This window comes from Chiloscyllium plagiosum, unplaced genomic scaffold, assembly GCF_037043375.1.
Source record: "Chiloscyllium plagiosum isolate Xiang-an unplaced genomic scaffold, Cpla_swu_hap1 HiC_scaffold_19, whole genome shotgun sequence".
Taxonomy (NCBI): domain Eukaryota; kingdom Metazoa; phylum Chordata; class Chondrichthyes; order Orectolobiformes; family Hemiscylliidae; genus Chiloscyllium; species Chiloscyllium plagiosum.
Window position 1 is genome coordinate 72,475,911 of NW_028270157.1, and position 25,099 is coordinate 72,501,009.

Below are 25,099 nucleotides of genomic sequence, written 5' to 3' on the forward strand. Positions count from 1 at the left end.
CAGCTCCAACCTTCCAGGTCAGCACCGTCCCCATGACTTGTCCTACCTGCCTATCTTCCTTTCCACCTATCCACTCCACTCTCCTGTCTGACCTTCATCCCCACCCCCATTCACCTATTGTACTCTATGCTGTTGCCCCCCACCCCCCATTTATCTCTGCACTCTGCAGGCACGCTGCCTCTATTCCGGAGATGCCGGTGTTGGACTGGGGTGTACAAAGTTAAAAATCGCACAACACCAGGTTATAGTCCAACAGGTTTAATTGGAAGCACACTAGCTTTCGGAGCGACGCTCCTTCATCAGGTGATTGTGGAGGGCTCAATCGTAACACAGAATTTATAGCAAAAATTTGCAGTGTGATGTAACTGAAATTATACATTGAAGAATGGATTGTCTGTTAAGCCTTTCATCTGTTAGAATACAGTGATAGTTTCACTTCTTTCATTTGTAAATCACAAAACCCTTTTTTTTAAAGTTGCATTCTCCGGTTAGCTGTTAACAATGGTGATAGCTAGACAATATGTTGAAGGTGTTAGCCCCCTGTGTTCTCTATCTATGACCTGATGTTTAGATTGATTCCAATCTAAAAAGTGAGATAACAGAGTTTTACATAAATTCATGCAGTTTTTGAGCTCAGAGTTCTACATGAATGTATGTGGTTTTTGAGCAAAGTGCAATGTAACTCTGCAAGCACAAAAAAATTCACCACACACAATATATGTGTGCATGTGGGTCTTTGTCTGTCTGTGTGTGTGTCTGTCTGGGGTGGGGGCTGTGAGTGAGAAAGTGTGTGTGTGTAGTGAGTGCAGAGTGTCTTAAGTCTGTGAGGGGGTGCACGCATGGGAGTGTGTGTATCTATAAGGGTGTGTGTGGGTGTCTGTGTGCGCGTCTGTGTGTACCTGTGTCCGTGTGTATGTGAGAGTGCGTGTGTGTAGGAATATCTGTGTGTGTAGTGCAATGGTGATGAACCCAAGGTCCCGGGTGAGGCCCTCCCTATGGGTACCGAACTTAGCTATCAGCCTCTGCTCGGCCACATTCCTCTGCTGCCTGTCCCAAAGTCCACCTTGGAGGATGGTCACCTGAAGGTGCGAGGCTGAATGTCCTGGACCACTGAAGTGTTCCCCAACTGGGAGGGAACCCTCCTGTCTGTTGATTGTTGTGCGGTGCCCATTCACCCGTTGTCGTAGCCTTTGCTCGGTTTCCCCAATGTATTATGCCTCCTGGCATCCTTGCCTGCAACGTATAAGATAGACAATGTTGGCTGAGTCACATGAGTACCTGCCATGTACAAGGTGGGAGGTGTTCCCATGCGTAATAGTGGTATCTATGTCCACAATCTGACACATCTTGCAGCGTCCACCGTGACAGGATTGTATGGAGTTGTCCTGAGAGCCGAGCAGTTTGCTACGAACAATGATCTGTTTGAAGTGTTGCGGTTGTTTAAAGGCAAGTAGTGGAGGTGTGGGGAAGGTCTTGGTGAGGTGCTCATCCTCATTGATAATGTGTTGCAGGTCACGAAGAACATGGCGTCACAGACACACACACAAAGACCCACATGCACACATATATTTTGTGTGGTGAATTTTTTTGTACTTGCAGAGTTACATTGCACTTTGCTCAAAAACCACATATATTCATGTAGAACTCTGAGCTCAAAAACTACATGAATTTAAGTAAAACTCTGTTATCTCACGTTTTTAGATTGGAATCAATCTAAACATCAGGTCATAGATAGAGAACACAGGGGGCTAACACCTTCAACATATTGTCTAGCTATCACCATTGTTAACAGCTAACCTGAGAATGCAACTTTAAAAAAAAGGGTTTTGTGATTTACACATGAAAGAAGTGAAACTATCACTGTATTCTAACAGATGAAAGGCTTAACAGACAATCAATTCTTCAATGTATAATTTCAGTTACATCACACTGCAAATTTTTGCTATAAATTCTGTGTTACCATCGAGCCCTCCACAACCGCCTGATGAAGGAGCGTCGCTCCGAAAGCTAGTGCTTCCAAATAAACCTGTTGGACTATAACCTGGTGTTGTGTGATTTTTAACTCTATTCCTGATGAAGGGCTTTTACCCGAAACGTCGATTTTCCTGCTCCTCGGATGCTGCCTGACCTGCTGTGCTTTTCCAGCGCCACTCTAATCTAGACTGTGGTTTCCAGCATCTGCAGTCCTTGTCTTTACCCAGTCCCCTCACCCAGCTCAGAGTCAAGGCCCAGCCCGGCCCAGCTAACAGTCCACACTCACCCGATCACAATGAAGACCCACGGCCGGGAGAAATGGGGCGGGGCTACCGCCAGGGGTGTGATTGACAGTGACTTCTGACCAATCAGGCGCGGCTCCGGGCTGCAGTCCCCGCCCACGAAGCGGCTCGAGCTTTCAGCGCTTTGAAAACAGCAACGGGCGGCTCGCGCGGAGCCGTTGTTGGAAATTTCAGACGGTTTTGTTTTGTCTGAAGGACAATGTCGCTTCGCCTGAATAGTGAAGTTTGTATCCCTATGATCGGCCTGGGCACTTGGCAGGTGAGGGAGGGGGCGTTAGGGTCTTTACCAAAGTTGTATGACGGGGTTGGGGACGTTGTCAAATGCCAAATCTTACCGAGGATGTTTGTAATTACTCTCTAAATACAGGATTGTGTGTGATGTGATTTTGTTTGAAGCTTCCAGAAGTAAATGGATTCACCTTCGCCAAGATTTCGAGATGATTGAATTGAATTAGCTATATTGTTTAATGTGCTCATAGAGTCATAGAGTCTGACAGTGTAGAGACAGGCCCTTTGGCCTTAACTGGTCCATGCTGACCAAAATGTCCATCCACGTTAACCCCATTTCCCTGCACCTAGTCCATATCCTTCTAAACATTTCCTATCCGTGTTTTTGTCCAAATGCCTTTTAAATGTTGTTAACTTACCCACCTCAACCACTTCTGCAGGCAGCTCATTCCATATGTGTGCCACCCTCGATGTAAAAAAAGTTGCCCCTCAGGTGCCCTTTTAATCTTTCCCCTTGAACCATTTATTCTGACCCCTCTTATATTAAACTGATGTCCTCGATTCCACAGACCTGGGAAAAAGACTGAATATGTTCCTCCTATCCACACCGCTCATGATCTGATGCACTTTTATAAGGCCCTCCCCCCGAAGAGTAACCCACCTAGAACCATTTCCCTCTAACTAATACACCTAACACCAATTCACCTGGCTGGCACATCTTTGGACTGTGGGAGGAAACCCACGCAGACATGGGGAGAATGTGCAAACTCCGCACAGTCACCCGATGCTGGAATCGGACCTGGGACGCTGGTGCTGTGAGGCAGCAGTGCTAACCACTGTGTCGCCCCATCCCTATGCTGTAGGGAAAAGAGTTGTAGCCTGTACAACCTCTCCCTATAACCCCGATTGTTGAGTCCTGGCTACATCCTTGTAAATTTCTTCTGCACTCTTTCCAGTTTAATTACATCCTTCCAATAGCAAGGTGACCAAAACTGAACACAATACTCCAAGTGTGGCCTCACCAACATCTGTACAAATGCAACATAATTTCTATATGGTAAAAACAAGGACTGCCGATGCTGGAAACCAGAGTCTAGATTAGAGTGGTGCTGGAAAACAACATCAGGTCAGGCAGCATCCGAGGAGCAGGAAAATTGATGTTTCGGGAATAGAGGCAGGGTGCCTGCAGAGTGGAGAGATAAATGAGTAGGGGTAGGGAGAAAGCTGCATAGAGTACAAAATTTGAATGGGGGTGGGGATGGAGGTGATAGGTCAGAGAGGAGGGTGGAGTGGATAGGTGGAAAGGAAGATAGGCAGATAGGACAGGTCATGAGGGTGGTGCTGACCTGGAAGGTTGGAGCTGGGGTGAGGTGGGGAAGGAGAAATGAGGAAATTGGTGAAATCCACATTGGTGCCATGGGGTTGGAGTGTTCCGAGGCGGAAAATGAGGTGTTCTTCCTCCAAGGCGTCGGGTGTTGAGGGAGCGGCAGTGGAGGAGGCCCAGGACCTGAATGTCCTCGCAGAATGGGAGAGGGAGTTGAAATGTTGGGCCACATGGTGGTGGATTGATTGGTGCGGGTGTCCCGGAGATGTTCCCTAAAGCGCTCAGCTAGGAGGCATCCAGTCTCCCCAATGTAGAGGAGACTGCATCAGGAGCAACGGATACAATAAATCATAATGGTGGATGTACAGGTAAAACTTTGGATGTGGAAGACTCCTTTGGGGCCTTGGATGGAGGTGAGGGAGGAGGTGTGGGTGCAGGTTTTGCAATTCCTGTGGTGGCAGGGGAGGGTGCCAGGGAGGGAGAGTGGGTTGTTGGGGGGCATGGACCTGACCAGGTGATCACGGAGGGAACGATCTTTGCGGAAATGGGTGGGGAGGGAAATATATCCCTGGTGGTGGGGTCCGTTTGGAGGTGGCGGAAATGTCATCGCATGATGTGGTTTATGCAAAGGTTGGTGGGGTGGAAGGTGAGGACCAGGGCGGTTCTGTCTTTGTTACGGTTGGAGGGAGTGGGGTTTAAGGGTGGTGGTGCGGGATGTGGATGAGATGCATTGGAGTGCATCTTTAACCATGTGGGAAGGGAAATTGCTGTCTCTAAAGAAGGAGGACATCTGGTGTGTTCTGTGGTGGAACTGGTCCTCCTAGATACGGCAGAGGCGGAGGAATTGGGAATACGGGATGGCATTTTGCAGGAGGTAGGGTGGGAAGAGTTGTAATCCAAGTAGCTGTGGGATCGGTGGGTTTGTAAAACATATCAGTGTCAAGTTGGTTGTCATTAATGGAGACGGAGAGGGCCAGAAAGGGGAGGGAGGTGTCAGAGATGGTCCAGGTGAATTTAAGGTCGGGGTGGAACGTGTAGGTGAAGTTGATGAATTGCTCGACCTCCTCACGGGAGCACGAGGTGGCGCCAATGCAGTCATCAATGTAGCGGTGGAAGAGGTGGGGAGTGGTGCTGGTGTTACTACAGACGATGGACAGTTCTGCATAGCCGACAAAGAGACAGGCATACCTGGAACCCTTACGAGTGCCCATGGCTACCCCTTTGGTCTGGAGGAAGTGGGAGGATTCGAAGGAGAAGTTGTTAAGGGTGAGGACCAGTTCAGCCAAACGAATGAGAGTGTCGGTGGAAGGGTACTGTTGGGGACATCGGGAGAGGAAGAAACGGAGGGCTTGGAGGCTCTGGTCATGGCGGATGGAGGTGTAGAGGGATTGGATATCCATGGTGAAGATGAGGCGTTGGGGGCTGGGGAACCGGAAGTCTTGGAGGAGGTGGAGGGCATTGGTGGTGTCTCAAACATATGTGGGGAGTTCCTGGACCAGGGGGGGATAGGACAGTGTCAAGGTAGGTGGAGATGAGTTCGGTGGGGCAGGAGTAGGCTGAGACAATGGGTCGGTCGGGGTGGTCAGGCTTGTGGATCTTGGGAAGGAGGTAGAATTGGGCGGTGCGGGGTTCCCGGACTATGAGGTTGGAAATTGTGGGTGGGAGATCTCCTGAGGTGATGAGGTTCTGTATGGTTTAGCTGATGACGGTTTTGGGATGGGGGGGTGGGGTCATTGTCGAGGAGGCGGTAGGAGGAGGTGTCTTTGAGTTGGCGTCTTGCTTCTGCGGTGTAGAGGTCAGTGCACCAAACTACCACTGCACCCCATTTATCTGCTGGTTTAATGGTGAGGTCGCGATTGGAGCAGTGGGAGTGGAGGGCTGCATGTTGTGAGGGTGAGAGGTTGGAGTGGGGGAGGGGGGTAGACAGGTTGAGGCGGTTAATGTCTCGGCGGCAATTGTAAATGAAGAGATCGAGGGCAGGCAGTAGGCCAGTACGGGGTGCCCAGGTAGATGGAGTGTGTTGGAGGCAGGCAAAGGGGTCCTTGGAATGTGGACAGGAGTCCTGATTGTAAAAGTAAGCCCAGAGGTGGTGGAAGAAGTGTTCGAAGTCACGGCGTGTATTAAATTCATTGATGTGTGGACGGAGGGGGATAAAGGTGAGGCCTCTGCTGAGGACTGATCATTCGTCCTCAGTGAGGGAAAGGTCTGGGGGGGTTGGTGAAAACTCGGCAGGGCTGGGAGCTAGGACCGAGGACCTGATGGAGGTGTGGAGCTGGGAGTGGGGGCGGAGCCTGTAACTGGAGTGGGTGTGGTGGTCGGGGGAATGGGGGTGGAGTCATGAGCAGGGTGATGTTCCCCTCAGGGTTCTGGGGGGCGGGGATGGTGACAGTGGGATCTGTGGGGGGTGTGTCAGCAGAATGCAGGTGAGTGGCATTGGTGGGGGTGGAAGTGGTGGCGACCACGGCAGTGGGGGGGCGTGGAAGTCACTGAGAGTGTGACTTCAGCGATGATGTGGAGGCGGACGTGATGTCACGTGTGGTGCATGAGGAATTGTGAGGGGCGGTAGTGGCTGTGGAAGTGGCCATGATGGGGGCGGAAGTGACGTCATCAATCACCGTGGGGGTGGTAGCTGCAGCAGCCGCATGACTAATGGCGTCCGAGCAGTTCCAGAGGCCGGGGGAATATATTTTCTATATGCAGTGCTCTGACTGGTTTTGGCACACTGGCCTGCATCATTCTCAACTGTCTGCCTGTGACACCACCTTCAGTGAACCATGCATCTGAACTCCAAAGTCCCTCTGTTCCACTACACTCCTTAGGCCCTACAATCCACTATGAAACCCCTGCTTTGATTTGACTTTCCAAAATGCAAGACCTCACATTTATCTATATTAAACTCCATTTGCCATTTCTCAGCCCACTGCCCCAGCTGTTCAAGGTCATACTGATAAAGTACAGATTTGGTTGGATCCAAGATGGCGGCGATCCAGCAAGTCTGAGTGTACAGTGCTCCTCCCAAGACTTGGGCAAAGTGGGCCACCCACCCCCACCACACTCACCAAATCATTTAAAATAGTTGTTTAATTTAATTAGTTGCTTAGTATTAAATTTAAACAATCTAATCTTTAGTAAAAATGACTAAAGGGAAGGGAGCCTGCAGCTCTCAGCAAGCAGGAACCCTTCCCCCACTCTCTCCAGCTGCAGCGAGGCGTCCATAGCCGCCCCGGGGGACTTACCTATGGTGGCGAGCCTCGTGGAAATCATCTCTAAACTGGATGTGAAGATCGACGCTTTTATTGAAGAATCCAGAAATCGATGGGACTCACTCTCGACCGCGCTGCAAAAGCACGACCGCGACATCAAGGAAATCGAGCACCGAGTCGGAGGAGCGGAGCTAAAGGCTGTGATCTCCGAAACTACAGCGCAATCGGCCGTGGATCAGATCCGGACTCTCGAACAGCGAGTCCGGACCTTAGAGAATCATATTGATGATTCGATAATTCCCCTCGCTTCTATCAGTAACCTGGGGTAGATCCCATCCAACACCTGGGGGCTAGTCTACCTTAATGTCTTTTCGAATACCCTAAATTTCTCTGTCCTTATGCCGACTTGACCGAGAGTACTCAAAGATCTATCATTTAACCTCAACATCCGTCATGTCCCTCTTCTCAGTGAATATCGATGTGAAGTACTCGATAAGAATCTCTCACATTTTCTCTGACTCCATGTTTAACTTTCCTCCTTTGTCCTTGAGTGGGCCAACCCTTTCTGTAGTTACCCTCTTGCTCCTTTGTCATGGAAATTAAATAGACTTGACTCAACTGTTAGCAAAAGCAAAGAAAGGAGCTTTACTTAAATTCTGCAGAATTGACCCAGTACGTTCAGCTAGATGTCTCAATGTAAGGGGTACCTGAGCATTATTCAGATACTTGCCTTATATTGTTTCTTATCATGCTCTCAGGGGCAAAGACCAGGAAAACTCAAGTTGTTATTCTCTCATCCCCTGGTCTTGGACATAACAATTCTTCAGCTTTCGCTGAGTTGACTGTTGCAAGGTCCAATTGAATGTTAACAAAATTCAAACAGAGACAAGCTGGCTGCAAACCTCATCAAAGTATTGTTTACAAAGCTCAGCACAGCATTAAATTTTTGAAACATATTCTCTTTCAAATTTGACAGTAAATGTAAAATTTGTTAATTTTCCATTACATTATGAAAAAAAATCTTTTTCCTTTAATATACTTTAATAACCTCTTTGGATTCGCCCTCATTGAGGGTTATATTCCCTGTAGTGTCGGAGACTGAGGGGTGACCTTAGCCATTTATAAATTCATGAGGGGCTTGGATCAGGTGAATCACTGCAGCAATATCATTGCTGAATGCAGATGACAAAATCCTGTCTAAGGTAATCGCCAACAGGACCAAGTCCGCTGTGGGATTGGTGATTCACCTGAGACAAACCTGTGCTGTACCAGACAGGACAATGTCTGAGAACCTTGCGCTCCTCAGGGATGTGATTGCATACATGCAGGACAGAGGGGGCTGGATGCCAGCATCAACAGTCTGGATCAGGCCGATGACAGGATTTCACAAACGGACATATGAGACATGCTGTCTGAAATTGGCTTTGTGGAGGGAATCTACAATTGAATCTGACTGCTCTACACAAACATTGTTTGCACAGTCTCAATCAACCAATGGGAATCAGAAAGCTTCATGATCAGATCTGGAGTCAGGCAGAGCTGCCCACTGTCACTTGCCTTGTTTATGTTTGTATAGAATCCTTTGCTGAGTCCATTAGGAAGGATGTAAGCCTGAGAGGGGTGACTGTTTCAAGCAGTGGAGAAGAGCAGGTGAAAGCCTCTCTGTACATGGATGACAGCATTTTCTGCTCAGATCTGCTGTGAGTACACAGACTCATGAGCATCTGTGACCAGTTTGAACTGGTCTCAGGTACTAAGGTAAATCGGGGCAAGAGCGAGGTCAGTTTACTTTGGGAACTGGGCTGACCAAACCATCATTCCCTTCACCATCAGGACAGATTACATGAAGGTACTTGGAATATGGTTCAGAGGGGCCAAGGAGCACATCGCCAAAATGAAGCAGAAACTGGTCCTTTGGGAGCACTACTCTCTCTGCGAGTTAAAAACCTGATTATCAGGTGTGAAGCGCTCTATCTGTTGGACATAGCACAGGTCTGGCCCATCCCCAAAACCTGCTGTTTCAATCACCTGAGTCATCTTCCATTTCATCTGGAAGCCTCAGATAGACTGGGTCTGCGGGAGCTCTGTATACAAAATCTCTGGATAAACAGGGGGAAGAACATAAGAAATAGGAGGGCAACACTGGGTATGTTCAATAAGATCATGGCTGATCTTTTCATGGCCTCAGCTTCACTTACCTACCCTCTCACTATAACCCTTAATTCCTTTCACTATTCAAAATAATTATCTATTTTAGATTTAAAAATATTCAATGAGGAAGCCTCAACTACTCCTCTGGGCATGGAATTCCACAGATTCACAACCCTCTGGGTGAAGAAGTTTCTTCTCAATTCCATCCTAAATCTGCTCCCCCTTATTTTGACACCATGCCCTCTTGTCCTAGTTTCACTCGCCAGTGGAAACAATCTCTCTACTTCTATCTTATCTATTCCCTTCATAATTTTATGTTTCTATAAGGTCCCCCCTCACTCTTCTAAATTCCAATGAATATAATCCCAGTTTACTCAGTCTCTCCTCACATGCCAACCCCCTCAACTCCGGAATCAACCTACTGAACCTCCTCTGCACCCCTTCTCATGCCTGTCTCCCTTTTCTCAAATAAGGAGACCAAAACTGCACATAGTACTCCAGATATGATCTCATTCACAACCTATGTAGCTGCAACATAACCTCCCTGCTTTTAACTCAATCCTTTTAGAAATGAAGGACAAAATTCCTTTTGCCTTCTTAATTACCTGTGCCGACTGCAGACCAACCTTCTATGTTTTATGCACAAGGATACCTAGGTTGTCCATCTGTACAACAGCATGCTGCAATTGTTTACGGTTCAAATAATAGTCCTTTTTACGGTCTTTCCTACCAAAATGGATGACTTTACATTGATAAACATTGTACACCTTTGTTCACTCGCTTAACCATTTGTGTCCCTTTGCTAAATTCCACAGTCCTCTGTACACTTTGCTGTAGCAATCATCTTTGTGTCATCCACAAACTTTGGTACTCTACACGTGGTCCCCAGTTCCAAATCTTTTATGTAAATTTGAGAGTAACTGTAGTCCCAAAATTGCTCCCTGAGGCACACCACTAGCCACTGATCACCAACCATATTCGCATGCCTTTATCTCCACTCATTGCTTCCTGTTATTAAACCAATCCTCTATCCATGCTAATACATTAGCCATAAAGTCATACATCTTTATCTTATGCAGCAGTCTTTTGTGTGGCTCCTTGTCGAATGTCTTTTGGAAATCTCGATACACCACATCTACTGGGTCCCTATTGTTCATCGTGCTTGTAATGTCTTCATAGAATTCCAGTAGATTAGTTAAGCGTGACCTGCCTTTCATGAACCCATGCTGCATCTGCCCAACGGAGCAATTTCTATCTCGATATCTTGCTATTTCTTCCCTGATAATAGATTCAAGCATTTTCCCCACTACAGAAGTTAAGCTAACCAGTCTGTAATTCCCCATCTTTTGTCTACTTAAACAGTGGCATCGCATTTGTTGTTTTCCAATCTGCTGGAACTACCCCGGAGTCCAGCAAATTTTGAAAAATTACCGCAAGTGCATTTGCTATTTCTCCCGTCATCTCTTTTAGTCCTCTGGAATGCATTCCATCAGGACCTGGAGATCAGGGATGAAGAGTATGGTGCTGGAAAAGCACAGCCGGTCAGGTAGCATCTGAGGAGCAGGAGAGTTGACATTTCGAGCCCTTCATTAGGAATGAGGCTGGCACATTTCAAGGTCCACGACTATGGGTTCAGGGATGCACTAAAACTTAGGGCAGCTGCCGCCGAGGCACATTAGGGGAAGACCACTGTCTGCGATCTTTTCTGCTGAAGGTAAATGGGGGTCCTTTCAGTTATTGGACCCTCCTAACGACTTAGATGTATGTAAATATTAGTCTTGTGTAAGAGAGGTCTTTGGTTTTTTTGGGATACAAGATACAGGTTCATAGAAAAATAATTAGAAAAATAAAGCAATAAATTATCCAGCATTACAGATCATAGGAATAAAAGAGAAAATAAATAAGTTCAGAATAAAAGTCTTTCCCAAACCAGTCCACACCGGCAGTGTCCTCCAGTCTGCAGCAGACCTTGACTCTAGACTATTGGGCTTCACCTCAAGGCTTTTGATGCTGCAGGACAGCTTTTCAATCACCTTGGGAGACCACGCTGGGCTGAAAGACAGCCATGCTAGGTCTGTGTTGAGGATGGGAGTCTGAGGCTGGGAGTTTGGGATGTCACAGAGAAGGAAGAAGAGAGAAACATAATGCAAAATAGAAGGAACCAGATGGAGTGGCTGAACTCCAGCTGCGGTGCACTAGCTTGCCATCAGCTTGGAGCAGGCAGCTGAAAGATGCTGTGTTTGGGTATGAATTTACCCCTCTTCTTCCATACTGAAATGTGCCCAAGGCACTTCACATGCAATAGATCAGTAGTTGTGCTTATTTTCAGCATTTGGTATTGATTTTATTTGAGCGTTAATTTGTTTGCTCCCACTGCTCTTCCAGAGAAGTCCAATTTAAAGTTCTTGTCTTCTCTCTGATGGGATTCCATTTTAATTCTACAGCTTGTTTGTTTTCATTCACTGTTTTCTGTTTCTCTTGTAATGTTAGATAAAGTGTTTATTAAAAGTAGTTTTCACCACTGCATCTTTCCCTTATTGACTACCTCTGTCTTTGGTTCTGCTTTACGCCACTTGGATTCCAATTGACGATTCACCTTTGTGTTCCTAATCCAGTCCACCCAGCAAGATTTACAGGGATTTCTGAAACAGGCAGTACTCCTAGGACACCACATCCTGAGGTCATACTCTGCCAATTCTCCAATACATGACTTCTCCATCAGCACTGCGTTACTGTCTCAAAGCTATCCTAGTTCCCTGTTCCATTTCATTCTTTATCTCACCTGTGCCTTACAGAAACTGTTTTCTTTTGGGTGTTAAAAAACACTGGTTCTGAAATCCTTCAGAACCCTCTGGATTCTTTCGTCCTTCACTCCTCACCCCCACCTCTAACTCCCTCTCTTCTTGCAGTTCTACCACGTCCTGCATTCATGATACCTTCTGACACAGGTTCGTCCAGGCAGGAGAGATTTCAGAGAGAATCATCTGTTGAAGCTTGGAACCTTTCTCTGGACTGCAGCTGCTTCTCTGCTACAGCTGAACCATCAGCTTCTCTCTGTTACAACTGAATCAAACTAGAAGAAAACCTCAACTGGGAGAACTAGCCATTCCTCTGCCACTGTTAAAGTAGACATTTTAGCATCTCTGCCTTTATGATCACTTTTGGTTTTTAAAAAAAACCAAGGACGACGGGGTAAAATCTTTTGCTGCCTGCAGGTCAATCAAATCAGAAAGGGAGGGTCAGAGGGTAACAGGAGGAGATGACAAGAGGTAGAACTGCAAGAAAAGATGGAATTAGAGATGGAGGTGAGGAGTGAAGGAAGCAAATGAGTCTAACCTATCCAATTACCAGCCCATCAGTCTGATCTCATCAGTAAAGTGATGGAAGGTATCAACAGTGCTATCAAGCAGCATCTACTCAGCATTAACTTGCACAGTGGCACCCAGTTTGGTTTCTACCAGGGCAACTCCATTCCTGACCTCATTACACCCTTGGTTCAAACATGGACATAAGAGCTGAATTCCAGAAGTAAGATGACATTGACAGCTGTTGACATCAAGGCTGCATTTGATTGAGCATAGTATCATGGAATCCTGGTAAATTTGGACTCAGTGATATCAGGGGCAAACTCTTTAATGGTTAGAATCATAACTCACAGGTAGGAAGATGGATGTGTTGTTGTCTGTCAGTCATCTCAGCTTAAGGACATCTAGGCAGGGGTTCTTCAGGACAGTGTCCTAGCCCCAATCAAGTTCAGCTGCTTCATCATGTCAGAAATGGAGGTGTTTGCCGATGTGTAAACAATGTTCAGCACCATTCATGACGAATCAGATACTGAAGCATTCCATGTTCACATGCAACAAGGTCTGGACAATATCTAGGCTTGAGCTGACAAGTGGCAAATAACACTCACAACATACAAAAATGGCAGACAGGGACCATCATTAATAACAGACAATCTAACAATTCCCCCCTTAATGTTCTATGGTATTACCATCACTGAATACCCCCACTATCAACTTCCTTGAAATTTATGGTGTAGGTTTGCTTGCTGAGCTGTAGGTTTGATATCCAGACGTTTCATTACCTGGCTAGGTAACATCATCAGTGGCGACCTCCAAGTGAAGCGAAGCAGTTGTCTCCTGCCAGACATGCCAGAGAATTCCTAGAGGCCTGGCCTCCAACCACAACGCCATAAACAAACACATAGATCTAGATACCATCTATCATCCCCTCAGAAAACAAACAGGAAATGACATCACCACAAACCCCAGGAACCCCATCCAGGACAAACCTATAAATAGAAGCAGGAGACAACAGCTTCGCTTCACTTGGATCCAAAATTGGCTTGGTGGTGGGAGAAGACTTTTGGTGTGACTGGAGCCTGGTGTCAAGTAGCACACCACAGGGATCAGTATGTGTCTAAATAAGAAGAGGGGAAATATGGGGAAAATTGTACGAAGGTTTTCAGAAGACAAAAATTGGCTGGATGGTTAAAAATGAGGAAGAAGGTTGATCTGATGGGTAGATCAGTTGCAGATGGATTTTACCCTGATAAATTTGAGGTGATGTTACTCTTCCAACTACACATTGAGTGAGTTGTCCGTGAATGGCAGGCCAGCAGAAAGCTCAGAGGAACAAAGGAATCTAAAGGTGTATGTCCACATATCCCTGAAGGTAATGGGCCAGGTTAACATTATAGATAGGAAGGCATTTGGGATGTTTCCTTTTTCAGTTGTGGCACAGGTTCTAAGAGCAAGGAGGTTATGTTTGAGCTGAATAGAACTTCTGTTAGGCTTTGTATCAGTATTATCAAAAGCGAAGGAAATGTGGAGGATGATCTCTGGGAAGGCTGTTTCGAATTTCTATGCCAATTTACTATTAAAAAGAATAAGATGTTGTGTATCTTGAAAAGTATTAAGTAAATGAATCCCTGAGTCTTGATGGGATCTATCTCAGAATATTGTGGGAGGCAAAAGGACAAATTGTTGGAGCACTGACAGGCAACTTTGTATACTCTGGCCACGGGTTAGGTTGCAGAGGACTGGAGAATAGCTAATGTTGTTTAAAAAGGGTAACAGGGATAATCCAGGAAATTACAGGCCTGTGAGCGTCATGTCAGTGTTAGGAAAATTATTGGCAAAGCTTGTCAGGGACAAGATCTATCAGCATTTAGAAGGAAATGGACTTTTTAGTGATAAACAGCACACTTTTGTGCTGGGGAGGTTGTACCTCACTAACTTGATTGAGGGTTTTGAGGAGGTGATGAAGATGATTGAGGGAAAAACAGTTGATATTACCTACATTGACTTCAGTAAAGCCTTTGACAAAGTCCCTCATGGCAGACTGGTACAAATGGTAAAGTCATATGGTATCAGGGTGAGCTGACAAGATGGATACAGAACTGGCTTACTCAGAGGAGAGAGAAGATAGCATTTCAGAATGGAGGATTGTAACAAGTGGTGTTCCACAGGGATCAGTGCTGGGTCTTCTGATATAATCTACATAAATGATTTAGAGGAAAGCGTAGCTGGTATAATGAATAAGTTTACGGATGATACAAAGATTGGTTAAGTTGCAGATAGTGAGTTGGATTGTCAGAGAATACCGCAGGATATAGATCAGTTGGATGCATGGTCTTAAAAATGGCAAATGGAGTTTAATCCAGACAAATATGAGGTGATGCATTTTGGAAGGTCAAGTACAGGTGGAAATCATTCAGTGAATAGCAGAATCCTTAGGAGTATTGATATGCGGAGAGATATGCTGTGAAGGTCCACAGATCACTGAAGGTGGCAGCATAGGTAGATAAGGTAGTAAAAATGGCTTCTGGCATACTTGCCTTCATTGGAATGGGCATTGAATATAGAAATAGACAAGTTATGGTTCAGCTTTAAAGAACTTTGGTTAGGCCATTCTTGGAATATTGCATACGTTTCAGGTCACCAGAAGGATGTGGATAATTTGGAGAGAGTACAGAAAAGGTTTATCAGGATGTTGCCAATTATGGGGGATTTTATCTATGAAAAAGTAGAATAGACTGGGTTTGTTTTCACTGGAACACAGGAGGCTGAGGGGCGATCTGATAGAAGTTTATAAGATGGTGAATGGAATGAAGAGTGTGGAAGGTATGAGCCTTTTTCCAGGCTGGAGGAGTCAATTACTAGGGGACACAGATTCAAAATGCAAGGGGAGAAGTTTAAAAGAGATGTACGAGACACATTTTACACGCAAAGGGTGGTGAGTGCCCGGAACGTGCTGCCTGAGTTGGTGGTGGAAGCATACACAATAGTAGCATACAAGAAGTACCGAGATGAATACATGAATGAGAAGGGAATAGGGGGATACAGTTCCTGTAAGTGAAGACAGTTTTAATATAGAAGGGCAAAACGTAGTGGTGCAGGCTTGGTGGGTTGAAAGTGCTGTTCCTGTGTTGTGTTCTTTGTTCAGCAGGAGTACGGACTGCAGAGCTAGCCACTTCACTAGAGAAAGGTTGTGATTCCATTGGAGGAAGTGTAGAGGAGATTCACCAGGATGTTGCCTAGGATGAAGCATCTCAGCTATGAAGAGAGGATGGAAAAGCTTTGGATATTTTTTGTTTTAGGAGAAAGTGAGGACTGCAGATGCTGGAGATCAGAGTAAAAAAATGTGGTACTGGAAAAGCAGAGCCGGTCAGGCAGCATCCGTGGAGCAGAGAGTCAACATTTCAAACATAAGCTCTTTATCAGGCTGTGCTTCTTGTGTTTTGTTTTAGAGCAGAGAAGGCTGAGGGAAACCTGATTTAAGGTATGTAAGATTGAGGGTCATGGAAAGGTAAATAGGAAGCAATTGTTCTCCTTTGGTTGAAGGGTCAATAATGAAGGGGTATAATTTTATGGGGAAGGGTGGGAGGTTGAGAGGGGATTTGAAGAAAAGTTATTTCCCTCCAGTGGGTGGTAAGAATCTAGAATGCACTGCCAGGAAAGTAGTAGAGGCAGAAAACCTAACAGCTTTTCTTTTAAAAAATGTATGTGGATAAGCACTTGAAATGTCATAACATTTAAGGCTATCAGCCAATGAGTGAAAGTGGGTCTAGAGTAGATAGGTCAAAGGGCCTCTTCACTGGTGTATGACCCTGACACATTGCTGTGTGTCTGATGTCACATGTAGGCCAGACCAAGTGGGAATGGCCTATTTTCTTCCCTAAAGAGTTATTGAACCAGATGAGATTTTACAATTGACAGTGGTTACATGGAGGTTATTAGGCCAACTTTTCATTTCCAAATGTTTTAATTGATATCAAATTTTGCCATCTATCATGGTGATATTGAAGCCTGGGTTCACAGAATGTTAGGCAAAAGTAAGGTCTGCAGATGCTGAAAACCAGAAATTAGATCGGAGTGGTGCTGGAAAAGCACAGCAGTTCAGGCAGCATCTGAGGAGCAGGAAAATCAATGTTCCAGGCAAAAGCCCTTCATCGGGAATAGAGGCAGGAAGCCTCCAGGGTGGAGAGATAAATGGGGGTGGGTGGAGCTGGGGAGAAGGTAGCAATGAGTACAATAGATGAATGGGGGTGGGGATGGAGGAGTGAGGTCAGAGGGGAGAGTGGAGTGGATGGGTCGGAAGGGAGATTGGCAGGTAGGACAGATCATGAGGACAGTGCTGAGTTAGAAGATTGGAACTTGGGTAATGTGGAAGGAGGGATATGAGGAAACTGGTGAAATCCACATTGATGCCATGGGGTTGAAGTGTTCCGAGGTGGAAGATGAGGGGTTCTTCCTCCAGGCATCAGGTGGTGAGGGAGCGATGGTGGAGGAAGGCCCAGGACCTGCATGTCCTCAGCAGAATGGGAGGGGGAGTTGAAATTTTGGGCCACGGGGCGGTGGGGTTGATTGGTGCGGGTGTCCCGGAGATGTTCCCTGAAGCGCTCTGCGAGGTGGCGTCCAGTCTCCCTAATGTAGAAGAGAACACATCAGGAACAGCGGATACAATAAATGACATTGGTGGATGTGCAGGTGAAGCTTTGATGGATGTGGAAGGCTCCTTTGTGTCCTTGGTTGGAGGTGAGGGAGGAGGTGTGGGCGCAGGTTTTGCAATTCCTGCGGTGGCAGGGGAGGATGCCAGGACGGGAGGGTGGTTTGTTGGGGGGCGTGGACCTGACCAGGTGGTCACGGAGGGAGCGGTCTTTGCGGAAAGGGGTATGGAGGGAAATATATCTCTGGTGGTGGGGTCCGTTTGAAGGTTGCGGAAATGTCGGCGGATGATGCGGTTTATGCGAAGGTTGGTGGGGTGGAAAGTGAGGACCGGGGGAATCTGTCCTTGTTACGGTTGGAGGGGTGGGGTTTGAGGGCGGAGGTGTGGGATGTGGATGAGATGCTTTGGAGATCATCTTCAACCATGTGAGAAGGGAAGTTGCTGACATCTGGTGTGTTCTGTGGTGGAGCTGGTCCTCCTGGGAGCAGATACGGCGGAAGCGGAGGAATTGGGAATACAGGATGGAATTTTTGCAGGTGGTAGGGTGGGAAGAGGTGTACTCCAGGTAGCTGTGGGAGTTGGTGGGTTTGTAAAAAAATGTCAGTGTCAAGTCGGTTGTCACTAATGGAGATGGAGAGGTCCAGGAAGTGGAGGGAGGTGTCAGAGATGGTCCAGGTGAATTTGAGGTCGGGGTGGAATGTGTTGGTGAAGTTGATGAATTGCTCAACCTCCTCGCGGGAGCACGAGGTGGCGCCAATGCAATCACTAATGTAGCGGAGGAAGAGGTGGGGAGTGGTGCCAGTGTAACTACAGAAGATGGACTGTTCTGCGTAGCCGACAAAGAGACAGGCATAGCTGCAGCCTATACGGTGCCCATGGCTACCCCTTTGGTCTGGAGGAAATGGGAGGATTCGAAGGAGAAATTGTTAAGGGTGAGGACCAGTTCAGCCAAATGAATAAGGGTGTCAGTGGAAGGGTACTGTTGGGGACGTCGGGAGAGGAAGAAAAGGAGGGCTTGGCGGCCCTGGTCATGGCGGATGGAGGTGTAGAGGGATTGGATGTCCGTGTTGAAGACGAGGTGTTGGGGGCCGGGGAAACTGAAGTCTTGGAGGAGGTGGAGGGCATGGTTTGTGACTTGAACGTATGTAGGGAGTTCCTGGACTAGGGGGGATAGGGCAGTATCGAGGTAGGTGGAGATGAGTTTGGTGGGGCAGGAGCATGCTGCGACAATGGGTCGGCCAGGGTGGTCAGGCTTGTGGATCTTGGGAAGGAGGTAGAATCGGGCGGTGCGGGGTTTCCAGACTACGAGGTTGGAAGCTGTGGGTGGGAGATCTCCTGAGGTGTTGAGGTTCAGAATGGTCTGGGAGATGATGGTTTGGTGATGGGGGGGTGGGGTAATGGTTGAGGGGGAGGTAGGAGGAGTTGGTGTCTGGCTTCAGCAGTGTAGAGGTCAGTGCGCCAGACTACCACTGTACCCCCTTTATCTGCTGGTTTGATGGTGAGGTTGGGATTGGAGCAGAGGGAGTGGAGGGCTGCACGTTATGAGGGTGAGAGGTTGGAGTGGGGGAGGGTAGTAGACAGTTTGAGGCGGTTATTCTTCGAGTTGGCATCTGGCTTCAGTGGTGTAGTTCTTCGAGTTGGCGTCACAGAACGTTGGCCTGGCGCTGTGGATTACTAATTCAGTCAACACAGCACTATTGCCTGTGGCAGGGAGGTGTTGAATGTGCAATGGTTGGGAATTATGTGTTCAAAATAGTGTTTGCAATCAGAGGCTGGGATAGATATACGAGACAATAGACAATAGGTGCAGGAGTAGGCCATTCTGCCCTTCGATCCTGCACCACCATTCAATATGATCATGGCTGAGATGGTACAGAGATGAGGCATGTGTTCATTGTGAGGCTACTGGCAGGAGAAATGGGAGTGTGTAAGAAATTATGAATGTCTTCCGATGGAGTTATGAATTTTGAATGAGAATGGTGTTTGGGCTAGAAGAGATGGATAAGTTTAAAGTGGGGCCAAGAGAAGGAGACAATGAGTGTGTAAAGGTTTGGAGTCACAGGTGAAATATGTTAGGCATGTGTATACAGGGCAAATTGCATGTTTGCAGAGATTGGTGAAGTATGCTGAGTGTGAACAGGCATTATCTTGAGAAAAAGAGACAGTTTGATTAGATTACATTACAGTATGGAAACAGGCCCTTCGGCCCAACAAGTCCACACTGACCCGCCGAAGCGCAACACCACCCATACCCCTACATTTACCCCTAAACCTAACACTACGGGCAATTTAGCATGGCCAATTCACCTGACCTGCACATCTTTGGACTGTGGGAGGAAACCGGAGCACCCGGAGGAAACCCACACAGACACGGGGAGAACGTGCAAACTCCACACAGTCAGTCGCCTGAGGCGGGAATTGAACCCGGGTCTCTGGCGCTGTGAGGCAACAGTGCTAACCACTGTGCCACCGTGCCGCCCATCAAAGTGATGGGAAAGATTACATGCAATTGTTCACCTGTGTTCCAGACATTCTTTGCTTTTAGTTTGATTTTGATTCTGATGAATATTTTGTTCAGTCCCTAAAAGGTCAAGTGGTTGAAGCAGTGAAGGACGCTATTTCCATAGGATATCGTCACATTGATTGCGCATACGTTTATCAGAATGAGAAAGAAGTGGGTGAAGCTATACACCAGAAGATTAAGGAAGGAGCAGTAAAGCGTGAAGACCTCTTTATTGTCAGTAAGGTAAAATGGAGAGTTTTGAAAGTCATTAACAAACTTAAGCATTTATTTCTTCCACCACAATTCAGCAGCATGTACTATATACAACCAAAGGAGAACTTCTCCAACAGCAACTTCTAAATCTGTGGCCGACCTCCACTGCATAGGAGAACAAGTGTAGCTGATGTATGGGACCATTGCAACCTGCAAGTTCCCCTACAAGCCACATACCACCTTAACACAGCCATGTAACCAACCCTCCACTGTCTCTGGGTCAAAGTCCTGGAACCTGGATGTACCTACACCACACCTACTACCCAAAGGCAATTGGAGATGGGCAGTAAATGTTGAATTTTTTAGTGACACACAAAAGGATTATAAAAAAAAAATTGTTTTGACAAAAAAAAATTCATTTTCTCCCATTAAATTTTAGGCCCTTTTATCTTTCTCCAAAATATTAATATCTGTTATAGAGGAATTCCACACTTTAGAGAAGGAAATGAGTTGTCTGAGAGAATGTTGGGAGAAGGTTAAAAGAGCAATTTATTTTTGATGCATTGATCTTGACATTGTGCTAATACTACTTTCTGTTGTCCTATTAGCTCTGGTCCACTTTTCATGCAAAAGATAAAGTGAAAGAGGCCTGCTGTAAAACACTATCTGACCTGAATCTGGAATATGTGGACCTCTACCTTATTCACTGGCCAATGGGATTCAAGGTATAGTTTCCAACTCTGATATTTTGCTACATTTTTCACTTAATTTAGACTTGTTACCTCCTGAGTAAAGTTCTTATTGTCTCAGATGTATTCACTGTATTGCACATAAAATTGATTGATTTTAAAAGCTTGGGTGTGAGAACAGTTTCATTTCAGCCTCGAGAGACTCCAGGTATTTATTACTATCCCATTCTTCTCATGTCAAGAGAGAGCCTAATATCTCATTTTAACCAACAGAATTATGCAATGAGATTTTTTTAAGGCAAAACTCAACTCCATTGTATGTAAATAACTTAAACTTAACAAGCACTGTTAACTTGACAATGTGGTTGCTAACTGTGTATGCTGTGCAGTCAGTTTTTCTGCTTGCTGTCTTCATGAGTTCTCTTTGGAGTTCATATCTTAAAAACTATTTATCTTAGTCATAACCAGGCAAAGGTAGGCTACAACCTAATGGTAAGTCTTTAATTCTCTTCAATTCCAGCTATTTTCAGAGTTATAACTTTCATTCATTGTCTCTTGCCTGTGGATGCAACAGGGTGATTTACAATTGGTACCCTGAGCATGTTACCCAAGTTGAAAATGTGTTGCTGGAAAAGCGCAGCAGGTCAGGCAGCGTCCAGGGAACAGGAGAATCGACATTTCGGGCATAAGCCCTTCTTCAGGGCAGATTCCTCACTTTCTCCTCAAAGATGTTACCCAAGTTGCACAATGATCAAGATATTCCTCTTGATCTATACTTTGATTATGAAGTTGAAGACCTTCTCCAAGTTACACCTGTAAGAGCCAGTGTGAGCAACTGCTAATTGATGCCAACTACAAGAATTGCAAAAAAAATTATAAAGGTGTGACTTGACAGTATTAGAGGTACCTGTTTATTTTGGTCATACAGAGCTGAACTTTGGTGTATATTTTCAAAGGCAAATCGGTCCTAATACAAGAAACATTATGTAGAAAAAGACAATGTGGTCAAGGAAAATCCTGAGATACAGGCCACTAGACTAGATGGGATTAAATTTCACAGGAGGAGGTGTTAGCAATTCTTGAAAGTGTAAAAACACATAAGTCCCCTGGGTCGGATGGGATTTACCATAAGACTCTCTGGGATGCCAGGGAGGAGAGTGCCAAGCCGTTGGTTTTGATCTTTATGTCGTCGTTGTCTGGAGGAATAGTGCCAGAAGACTGGAGGAGAGCAGATCCCATCTAGTCTAGTAGCCTGTATCTCAGTATTTTCCTTGACCAAGTTGTCTTTTTCTACTGTGAATACTGACAAAATAGCGCTTCCCCTATCTCCTCTGACTCCAAGCACAATTTCCCACTATGATCCTTGATTGGCTATAATTCCTGATGAAGGGCTCCGGCCGGAAATGTCGATTTTCCTGCTCCTTGAATGCTGTCTGATCTGATCTCCAGCATCTGCAGACCTCACTGTCTCCTGGCCCTAATCTTACTCTAGTCATTCTTTTATTCATGATATTACCTGTAGAAAGCCTCAGGGTTTTCCTTGATCCTATCCACCAAAGACTCCTGGCTCTTCTGAGCTTTCTCTTTTGGTCTGTCCTGGCTAAGTTGTAACTCTGAATGCCTCAACTGAACCATCACATCTCATCCTAACATAAGCCGCCTTCTTCCTCTGGACGAGAGATTCAACTTCCTTAGTAAACCACGCGTCTCCTGCGCGCAACAACTTCCTCCCTGCCTGATCGCTGCATACTTATCAAGGACCCGCAGTAGCTGTTCCTTGATTAAGTTCCACGTTTCAATTGTGCCCACCCCCTGCGCTTCCTTCCCCATGCTATGCATCCTAAATCACATCCTAATTGTCTTTCCCCTCTCTATAACTCTTGCCCTACGTTATATACTTATCCCTTTCCATCACTAAAATAAACATAACCGAAATGTGGTCACTATCACCAAAGTGCTCATCTACCTCCAAATCTAACACCTGGCTGGGTTCATTACCCAGTACCAAATCTAATGTTGGCCTGTCTACATATTGTGTCAGGAAACCCTCCAGCACACATTTGACAAAAACTGGCCCACCTAAAGTACTTGAACTACAGTATTCCCAATCAATATTTGGAAAGTTAAAGTCCCCCATAATAACTACCCTGTCACACTTGCTCCTATCAAGGATCATCTTTGCTATCCTATCCTCTACATCTCTGGAACTATTCGGAGGCTTATAGAAAACTCCCAACAGTGTGACCTCTCCTGTCCTAATCTCGGCCCATACTACCTCAGTAGAGGAGTCCTCAAATGTCCTTTGTGCAATCATAATAATGTCCTTGACTAACAATGCCGCATCACCCCACCACCACCACCCCACAACCGTTTTCTCTGTTCTTACGGAAGCATCTAAATCCTAGAACCTGCAATAACCATTCCTGTCCCTGCTCTACCCATGTCTCAAAAATGGCCACAACATCGAGCTCCCAGGTACCAACCCATCTTGCAAGTTCACCCACCTTATTCCGCATACTCCTGGCATTGAAGTAGACACACTTCAAACCCACTTCTAGCTCACCGGTGTCGTCTTGTAACCTTGAAACGTTAATACTGACCTCACTGCTTTCAATCTCCTGTATACTTGAACTACAATTTAGGTTACCATCCCCCTGCTGAATTCGTTTAAAACTACCTGAACCGCATTAGCAAATATCTCCCCCAGGTTATTCATATCCCTTTGGTTCAGGTGAAGGCCATCCTACTTGTAATCTTATGTCATTATGTATTACCAAATAGTGGTACATTGTGAAGGAAGTGAAGCCAGCCCAAACCAAAGCACACCCATCATGCAAGAGGTGAGGTCAGGAAGAGCAAGCTGTGTGGGTTTGTGACAACAATGAGCAGCAAGGCAAGCTGTCAGACAAATGCAACAAAGAACCTCTTCCAGACACTTATGAGCATCAAGTCAGAATGTGAGAATTCCAAATAAAGCAAATGGTTAGTTAATACATTGCCTCATTTGAACCTGCTTTCATCACACTGTAATCAGAGCATTAGATTATTATTTAAATAGAAACAATATTCAGGATTATAAAGACAAGTTAGAAGAATGGTGCTGAGCCAGTGCTCATGCAGGAGCAGTGCAGCTATGGGTTAAATGTTCTCCTTGTGCAGTGATGATCCTGTGATTCTATTGAATGTCATACTACCTTGCTCTTTGAATCCTTGCTACCATAGCTCTGCAAATGTTTCCTTTTTTTTTAAGCATTAATCTATTTTTCCCTTTCAGAAGTTACTGTTGGATCTGCTTTGTCCCTCTCTCGGGCAGCTTGTTCCTAATCACAACCCGTGAACAAATTTTGAAATACTTGCACCAACTGTCCTGAAACTTTTAATTTATATGATCCTCAGAAATTTGTGTGACTGTTGTATAAGCTCTCATGTGACCTGAAATATTAACTCTGCTTTTTCTCCACAGATACGACCAGACCTGCTGAGTTTTTCCAGCAATTTGATTTCCAGCATCCACAATTTTTGAACACAAAATCTCCTGTAGAAAATTACCTAGATCTCTCCTGTCCATAAAATGCCTCATCAGTCTACTCTCCATTATCAATACTTTCTCAACCATACTCTGACCACTTGTCAGTTTGGGTTCTGCTATGCTCATGGGCTCCTTACAAACATGAACAAAAGAGCTGAATTTCAGAAGGAAAATGGTGGGGTCAACAATTGGCTATTTGTGAGATTTCGGAAGCCAAAGCAAAACTGCAGTTTAGATTAGATTAGATTAGATTACTTACAGTATGGAAACAGACCCTTCGGCCCAACAAGTCCACACCGCCTCGCCTAAGCACAACCCACCCATACCCCTACATTTACCCCTTACCTAACACTACGGGCAATTTAGCATGGCCATTTCACCTGACCTGCACATCTTTGGACTGTGGGAGTTATTCCTCAATTCCCATCAACTCTTGTCTTGTTAGAGTCATACCCAACACAAAGAAAGATAGTTTGGTGATTGGAAATCAAACATCTCAGCCACAGGACATGTTCCAGGAGATCCTCAGTGTAGTGTCCTTGGCCCAACCATCTTTCAGCTGCTGAATCAATGACATTTCCTCCATTGTGAGATCAATGTGAGGGATATTCCTTAACGATTACACAATGTTTAGCATTTTGGTGATTCCTCAGCTACTGGAGCATTTCATCTTCAATTGCAAGAAGAGCAGGACAACTTCTAGGCTTGGATTGATGAGTGGCAAGCAGCATTTGTGCAAGATAAGTGCCATTCAATGACCGTCTCCTAGAGAATCCAACCATTGCCCTCTGATTGCATCACCATCTCTGAACATCCCATTGTCAACATCTCTGAGATTAACACTGATCAGAAATTGATCTGACCCAACATAAAACACTGGATTAGAATCGTATGGTGAGTAACCCATCTCCTGACTTCACAGAACAAACTCCACCAAGGACAAGGCACAAATCAGACGTGTGATTGAGTTCTGCTCATTTGCTTGGATAAGTGCAGCTCCAGCAATACTGTAACCCTCAACCCTATCAAT

The 25,099-nt window shown here is 45.7% G+C and overlaps 1 protein-coding gene across 1 annotated transcript in view; it reads left to right on the forward strand.

The window, feature by feature from the left end:
* The first annotated feature begins 2,374 nt into the window (after positions 1–2,374).
* LOC122559454 (aldo-keto reductase family 1 member B1-like) overlaps positions 2,375–25,099 on the forward strand; it is a 55,971-nt gene continuing 33,246 nt past the window's right edge. The window contains exons 1-3 of the mRNA XM_087997528.1: positions 2,375–2,535; positions 19,714–19,881; positions 20,460–20,576. Of these exons, the coding sequence (XP_087853654.1) occupies positions 2,476–2,535; positions 19,714–19,881; positions 20,460–20,576 (345 nt within the window). The 5' untranslated portion in view covers positions 2,375–2,475. The remainder of the gene's footprint in view (positions 2,536–19,713; positions 19,882–20,459; positions 20,577–25,099) is intronic.